The 7,366-nt window shown below is 57.2% G+C and overlaps 1 protein-coding gene and 5 non-coding genes across 6 annotated transcripts; 2 read left to right on the forward strand and 4 right to left on the reverse strand.

Annotated features, from left to right (window-relative positions):
* On the reverse strand, positions 1-71 carry TRNAG-GCC (transfer RNA glycine (anticodon GCC)). The gene has a single exon. It is a non-coding gene; the product is annotated as a tRNA-Gly (tRNA).
* Positions 72-1,711: 1,640 nt separating this feature from the next.
* On the forward strand, positions 1,712-4,239 carry HES7 (hes family bHLH transcription factor 7). The gene is made up of 4 exons (XM_070394076.1): positions 1,712-1,803; positions 2,675-2,770; positions 3,347-3,434; positions 3,746-4,239. The coding sequence occupies exons 1-4, from the start codon at positions 1,762-1,764 to the stop codon at positions 4,195-4,197; spliced, it is 678 nt and encodes a 225-aa protein (XP_070250177.1). The 5' UTR covers positions 1,712-1,761; the 3' UTR covers positions 4,198-4,239.
* Positions 4,240-4,747: 508 nt separating this feature from the next.
* On the reverse strand, positions 4,748-4,834 carry TRNAR-UCU (transfer RNA arginine (anticodon UCU)). Its single transcript is given in 2 exon segments — positions 4,748-4,783; positions 4,798-4,834. It is a non-coding gene; the product is annotated as a tRNA-Arg (tRNA).
* Positions 4,835-5,308: 474 nt separating this feature from the next.
* On the forward strand, positions 5,309-5,390 carry TRNAL-UAG (transfer RNA leucine (anticodon UAG)). The gene has a single exon. It is a non-coding gene; the product is annotated as a tRNA-Leu (tRNA).
* Positions 5,391-5,854: 464 nt separating this feature from the next.
* Positions 5,855-5,926, reverse strand: TRNAQ-CUG (transfer RNA glutamine (anticodon CUG)). The gene has a single exon. It is a non-coding gene; the product is annotated as a tRNA-Gln (tRNA).
* A 795-nt stretch (positions 5,927-6,721) lies between these two features.
* Positions 6,722-6,794, reverse strand: TRNAK-UUU (transfer RNA lysine (anticodon UUU)). Its single transcript has one exon. It is a non-coding gene; the product is annotated as a tRNA-Lys (tRNA).
* Positions 6,795-7,366: the final 572 nt, after the last annotated feature.

The following is a 7,366-nucleotide window of genomic DNA, read 5'->3' on the forward strand; positions in this document are numbered from 1 at the left end:
TGCATTGGCCGGGAATCGAACCCGGGCCTCCCGCGTGGCAGGCGAGAATTCTACCACTGAACCACCAATGCGCACTCTAGCTGTCCTTCACCAGAGCTTATAAGAGGTCAACCTAGCGGTGATCAGGCGGTTGTGTCAGCTAGGGACCTAGGGAAAGAGTGGGTCTGAATAGTTCAGGTGGGTGGAGCAACCCAGCCATCCTTCCTCTCTCCCGGATACGGCCACTGGGCCATAAAGTCGCCCCATATGGCCAGGGGCGGCCCCACACCCGGGTGCGAACAGCCCGGGGCCCCCAAACCTCGCGTGCAGGTGAGAAAAACTCAGCCTGAGCCCAGGTTCCCAAGGAGGGGGGCGGCGGGGGCTACTGGGGCCACACATCTGCGTTCCCATTTGGCCCAGGTACGGGGAGGTGGGATTGCTGGGGCCCCTGAACCCAAATGGGCGCGCCCTCCCCAAGGTCTGCGTCGCTTCGGGCTCGGGCTTTGGCAGGGTAAGCTCCGTGAAGAATATCAAGTTGAGGAGGGGCACGGGGAGGGCCAGGCGGAGTCCCATCCGCTCCCTACTCCGCGACTATCTTCCGACCTGGTCTCCAACCTTATCTTGACGTCTCCTTGTCGCTAGCACTCTCGCTGTCCTGTTAAATCTCTGATTTTACCTCATCGATCGTTTCCCCCTGAAGTCGCGTCATTCTGCAGAGGGTCATGGTCTTGGTTTGGGGTGGGTGTAGGTCCCTTTTTTGTATCCCTTTCTTGTCCCTTTAAGAAAACTGCCTGCTGCCTGCTCCCTGCTCCCCTATAGTTGCCAGGAGGTTCCTGGGAGCGGGCGCACTCGTGTCAGGTGTCCTGGCAGCCACGCGCCCGAATCTCCCACCTTTTTGAATCAAATACTTGTAAATGGAAAGATCTCTCCACCTCCTGCCCGTGCTTCGCTTCCTCTTCTTTGAGGTTCCCCTCGCCCCAGTACAGACGCCCCTCAGGATGGGCTTCTTCCCGGTTACCTACTTTGATTCTGTAATAGCTACTTAATAACACGCCGTGGTGTTCCCCCCCCCCCCCCCCCTAGAACCTGCAGGGATGAGCTGGACCTCGAGTGCATACCTCAGCGCAAACGGTCCAGGCCTAGACCAGTGCGCCGAGCGCGGGCCCCCGCCGCCCTCCGGGCTCCGGTGCGGCCCCAGCCCCTCCCCTGTTGGGGAATTAAATAGGACCGCCTTCGATCTCACAGAGCGTCTCTTCCCCCTCCAGGCAGAACCCCAGCTGAATTAGATAGATCCACCCCACACACGTTAGGTCTCTTCTTATCTTAAGCAGGATAATTTGGGGTGAAGATGTATAAGATCCAGCCTAGGGGTCGAGGGGTGCTCCCTTCTTTTTTACTGTCAGCGGGGGTACGGTGACCGCCCAAACAAGCTGCGATTCTGGTGGCAAATTCTGACCCCAAATCACCTGAACTCTCTCCCCCCCTAATAACCTCCTCCCTTCAGCTGGGCCCGCCTCATTATACAGCCTTATGGTCCTTAAAACAGCTGGTGCTCCGCTGACCCCTCATTTCCCACACTCCCAGGCCCGTTCCACGCCTCCCCATCCCCCTAGCGCTCCTCCCCTTTCCGGGAGCCTCGTGCCGGGGGCCCAGCCGGAGGGATCCGGGTGCCTAAGAGGGCGGGTCCTGGTCCTCCTCCCCCACCCCCCGGCTCCCGGGAGCCTGAGGCATATAAAGCGCTTCGGGAGCAGGGGCTCGTCCACACCAGGGTCCGGAGGAGCGATGGTCACCCGGGATCGAGCCGAGAATAGGGACGGCCCCAAGGTGAGCGGCGGGAGAAGAGGGAGCCGAGATCCCTGGTCCGGGCAGGGGACCGTGTCTCTGAGCGCTGGGCTGCAGGGGGGCGATGTGCACGGGAGACCCGCGGAGCCAGGAGCTGGGGAGGGAGCTGCAAAGCCTGAAGGAGGGGGACAGGGTCAGGCAGGACCTGCGTGGGCGCCAGAAGCACCAGGCTGGGGTTTGGGTCACGGGAGTTGGCAGCTTGCGGTCGCGGGGACGCGGGCGGGGGCTGGTGTTTGCGTGAAACCACCGAGAGGAGCACAGAGCTCCGGGAGGAGGGAGGAGGGCGGGAATGAAAGGCGAGACGCGCACTTGCTCCGCGCGGGCTGGCCCGGTGGGCACGGGCTCCAGAGGCCCGAGGCGGGGCGGAGGATTTTAGAACCAGTTACGAAGGGTGACCGCTCAGACGGGTTAGAGGGAGAAGAGGAGGTGCGGTCGCGCGGGGTATCTCCCTTTCTACACTCAGGGCCGCCAACTCTGAGTCCGGCACCTTGTGGCCCACGTGTCTGGGCGCAAAGAGGGCCCTCAAAGTTCTCCACTGAGACAGAGACACTGCACGATGCGGAGAAGTAGAGAGAAAAGAGGAGGAGAGACACAGAGAGGGGAGGAGGGAGGACAAGACTGAGAGAGGAGAATGCAGAAGACCCGGGAGAGAGAGGAGGCGAGCTTCAGAAATTGGCCCTAGGGGCGCTGGGAGGGGGAGCGGAGAGGGGTCGAGCGGGTCGGGCCCTCGGCTCTCAGGAGTCTTGGGGAAGGGGTGGAGGCCGGACTGTCCCAGCGGCGGGGCCCCCACGCCCGCGCGGCCGCGCTGAGTCTTGGTCCCGTCGGCCCGCTCTCCCTTTCCTGCTGGTCCCAGATGCTGAAGCCGCTAGTGGAGAAGCGGCGCCGAGATCGCATCAACCGCAGCCTAGAAGAGCTGAGGCTGCTGCTGCTGGAGCGGACCCGGGACCAGGTCAGTCCTTCCGGACCCCCAGGCACCCCGTCCTCGCGTCCCAGGGCTTCCCACTTGGGTGGGGACAAATGCTGGCTGCACTGGCGACCCTGGCCCCGAGGCACCCTCACCTGAGTCCCGCCCTTGGAATCCCATCCCAGACCCCTTCTTGCTCTCAGAACGCGATCTTCGTGGCCGCCTCTCGGGTCTGTAAGTTTCACACCTTGCTCTGTACATTTCCCTCCAGGGTGGGTCTGTTTCAACCTCCGGGTCTGCAGATTCTTCCTCTGCCTTCCCTCTCCGCCCCCAGCAGCCAGCAGGGTGGTTCATTTCACTCACTGGGTTTGCTACTTTAAATGCCCTCCTCCCAACGCGGGGTTGGTTTCCTCCCCTCGGGTCGGACCGTTTCCTCGCAGGGTGGGTGAGGACCGTTCTTGGTCATCTCCACGCCGCATTCGGGAGCGTGCTCTGCGGTCAGCGCGCACACGCGATCCGGGGGCACCCCCAGCCCCTGCACCCTCCCTCCTTCCTTCCCCCTGCCACTTTCCCCCTCTCTCCCCACCCCTCTGTCTTTGCGCCCTCCCCTCCTGTCTGTAGAACCTCCGGAACCCGAAGCTGGAGAAAGCAGAGATACTGGAGTTCGCCGTGGGCTACTTGAGGGAGCGAAGCCGGGTGGAGCCCCCGGGTACAGCGCGGGGGTGGGCAGCGGAGGGGAGGGGGGATCACCGAGGCCCGGGCCGGGGTAGATGGGCGGACTCTGCCGTGGACGGTGGGCTTGGGGAGTGGCAGGCTCCGCCCTGAGGCGAGGTTAATAACACCCGCGCGTGTCTGTCTCTGTGTCTCCCTCATTTTCTCTCTGTCCGTCCATTTGGTTTCCTGTCTCTGTGCGCCTGTCCGGCCTTGGTACTTCTGCGCCCCGCCCCTTCCCTTACCCCTGCCGGGCCCCTGCCCTGACCGCCCGTCCTCCCGTCGGCCGCACCCGCCCCGCGGCTCCAGGGGTCCCCCGGTTCCCAGCCCAGGACGCCGAGGCGCTCGCCAGCTGCTACTTGTCCGGTTTCCGGGAGTGCCTGCTTCGCCTGGCGGCTTTCGCGCACGACGCCAGCCCGGCCGCCCGTGCCCAGCTCTTCTCCGCGCTGCATGTCTACCTGCGCCCCAAGCCGCCCCGGCCGGAACCCATCGATCCGAGGCCCCAAGCATCGCGCCCACCGCTGGACCCCGCCGCCCCGGCGCCTGGCCCCGCGCTGCACCAGCGCCCCCCAGTGCACCAGGGCTCCCCTAGCCCTGGCTGCGCCTGGTCCCCGTCCCCTTGCTCCCCCCACGCCGGGGATTCCGGCGAGCCGGCACCCCTCACCGGACTGCAGCCGCCGCCTCCGCCTCCTTACAGACAAGACGGGGCGCCCAAGGCCCCGCCGCTCCCGCCGCCCGCTTTCTGGAGACCTTGGCCCTAAGCTTTGGGGGGTGGGGGCGGGGCTGGGGGTAGGGTAGAGACTCCAGCCGAAGGGCAGCAGAGGGATCCGGGAGTCCGGGCGAGGAGGTGTTGGGGAGGGCGGCGGGGCGCGCGGGCGCAGCGCGCGGGTGAGATGTGGTCTATATTAGAGTATCTATATAAATATATATTTTCCTGGTTCCTGTCCCTTTCCCCTGCCCCCTTTGCGTCTAGGATTGTACCCTCTCTGTCCCAGCCCAGCCCCAATCCCTTCTCGAGTCCCTAGTGCATGGAATAAAGTGGTTATTAAATCCCCGTGTGTCCCAAAGCCAGGGGCCTGCCTTTATCTCGGCGTCCACGCCTACTTTCCCTCCCCTTCTGTCTCCCGTCCCCCAAGTCCTGCTCTCCGAGGCCCAAGTCCCAGGGCAGACAGGTAAGTAAAGAAGAGAGCAGAGCAGAGACTGAGGCTGGAACTGAAAACAGATGGAAAACAGAGTTAGGATAGGGGGAGAGGGACGGGACCTTTAGGAGAAAAAAAAAAAAAGGAAAGAAAATAAAAGTTGGAATAAAACCGACTCTGGTGGGATTCGAACCCACAACCTTTGAATCGCTCTTTCGTCACTAGAAGTCCAATGCGCTATCCATTGCGCCACAGAGCCCGCTAACCAGTGGTGGCGTCTGACGGCATACGGGAGCTGGATGGGGGAGGGGGAGAGGGAGGGGCGTACCAAGAGCTCGCGGTTAGGACCTGAGGCCTACCAGGGAGAGGTAGCGGGCGCAAAGCTGGTGAGCCAGGTGGGAGTGCGGGAGCACACGGGTGGAGGAAACAGGGAGAGAGAGCAACATGAGTGAGGGGACGAGCACAGAGCTCCAGCTGCCTGCTTGGAGGATGATGCTTCCAGCCCAGGCGCACCCCACTCCCAGATGTGGCCCCACTCATCAAAATAAACTTATTTCGTTGTAAATTTCTGTGTGTCTTTGTTTCCTTTGGCCTATCTGCTTTGCGATCCGCTGCTCTGCAGTCCTAAATCTAGATGGTTTCCAAAGAAGACCAGGCAATTTAATACAACCATTTCTAGCTTACTTTTCTATAGTCTCTTAGGAGGAGTGTGGAGGAACCACTACTTCACGCAGGTAGCGTGGCCGAGCGGTCTAAGGCGCTGGATTTAGGCTCCAGTCTCTCCGGAGGCGTGGGTTCGAATCCCACCGCTGCCAAACTAGAGTTTTTTTTCGCCCCCCTCGTGGTTCATGCATCCTGTAACAATTCATGCAGGACCTTGTGGGATCTTCCTCAATTTTATGAGGACTCCTGGTAGAGGTCTCACCACTGTCATCCCTCTCTGGTATTCAAGACATATCCTACCTAGATCTGCATCCCAGCCCCAAACCAAGACCTGATGGAAACTGCCGAAGTAACCTTTCTTAGTAACTGATCTCCCCATTAACATGTTCTCAAATAACATTCTTATCTCTCAAAATTAGCGCAACACGTGTTCATATACATATTCAAGTGATTGACTGTGTTTTCCTCAGAGTGTGCTAGGGGCCTCAATTGCCTAGTGTGAAAGCTCAAAGAACAGAATTGTAGTTTTTCTTTTTAAATGCTCTTCATAAAAGAACCTTATATATAAAACCAATACATAATGGAACATATTGATAATTGTGAAAAACAAAACTTTAGGTTCCACCGAGATTTGAACTCGGATCGCTGGATTCAGAGTCCAGAGTGCTAACCATTACACCATGGAACCAACTGGTGAAAGAACCTTCTGAATATTTATGTAATTGTAAACTCTGTTCTTATTGCCCTGCACTCTACTATTTACAGAGGACAAAACAACACAAAAACAATTGTTGGATAAGGTAGACGCCGTTATCAAGCATCTAAAATATGAATTGAAATGTACTGTAAATGTAAAATGGAAACCGTACATAGAAGACTTAGTACAGAAAAAGTTATAATTTCATTAACATTAAAATATTGATTATATGTTAAAATGCTCAGATTTTGGATACTTGGGGTTAAATAAAATATGTTATTAAAATTAATTTCAACTGTTGCTTTTTACTCTTTTAAAGAAAATGACAGGTTTTATTTATTAGAGCAGTTTTAGGTTTACAGAAAAATTGAACAGAAAGTACAGAGATCTCCCATGTACTCCTGTTACCCCCCTAGTTTATTTTTCTATGATTATTATTCCATTTTTAGTTTTATTGAAGTATAATTGATATACAAAAACTTCACACACTTAATGTATACACATCTTGATTAAACTTTTTATTCTTTTTAATGTGGCTACTAGAAAATTTAAGTTAGCATATATGACTCGTATATGTACTACTCTAAAGCATCTCTACTTTCCTTCCCATTATTCGTTCTATCTTCTGAAAACTAAAAACTTGGCGTTTTACCACTTCCTTTTAAATACCACTTCCTTTTAAAACTAATTAAGAGAATTTTTGTTATTCTTTTCCTTTGTTTTGTTTGAAGGCACACAAATATTAATTGTACTTAGAAATGAGTGTTTAGTTAGAAAAAAGCTGAACGCCCGAACAGGGACTTGAACCCTGGACCCTCAGATTAAAAGTCTGATGCTCTACCGACTGAGCTATCCGGGCTCTGAGGCTTTTTCTGCTCTGGCATCTTTAAGAGTATTAGACCTGTAAAATTTCACGCTCGCAAAACCGACGGGGAATTGTATGCAAGTGCTCCGAGGGTGCCGGCACAGGCCCTAAGGAAGCTGGAGCACCGGGCAACTGCTGGTCGCGCTTCTTACCGGCCTCCCTCGAGTAATTTCCGCCGTTAGGAAGCTAGGGCTGGAGGCCCGGGGGCTGGGATAGCGCGGTGCCGGGACTGGCCGCGCGGGGCCGCTGCCGGCTGCGGGCTTTCCTCGCCGGGAGGTTTCTCCGGGGTATGAATGACCTAAATCTTAGGCACTCGGGCACCCCCGCTCCCGCCCACCGGCCCGAAGGTCCAGGGCGGGCCCGAATGCCACATGGGACCTTCAGATACTGTGCGTCGGGAGTCCACTTCGATACCCTGACGAGCTCCATTCCAAGGGAGAGATTGAGATCTGGCATGCCAACGACAGGGGTCACGGAGGGCCGGGCGTGGGACGGCGGTGCAGAGTGTGGGGTGACAGGAGAGCTGTTTCTGACCCTCACGCGAGGTGCAGGAATGCGCGTGAGAC

The sequence above is a fragment of the Myotis yumanensis genome, unplaced genomic scaffold, assembly GCF_028538775.1.
Source record: "Myotis yumanensis isolate MYYU_CA2020_CCGP unplaced genomic scaffold, mMyoYum1.0.hap1 SCAF_16, whole genome shotgun sequence".
Taxonomy (NCBI): Eukaryota; Metazoa; Chordata; class Mammalia; order Chiroptera; family Vespertilionidae; genus Myotis; species Myotis yumanensis.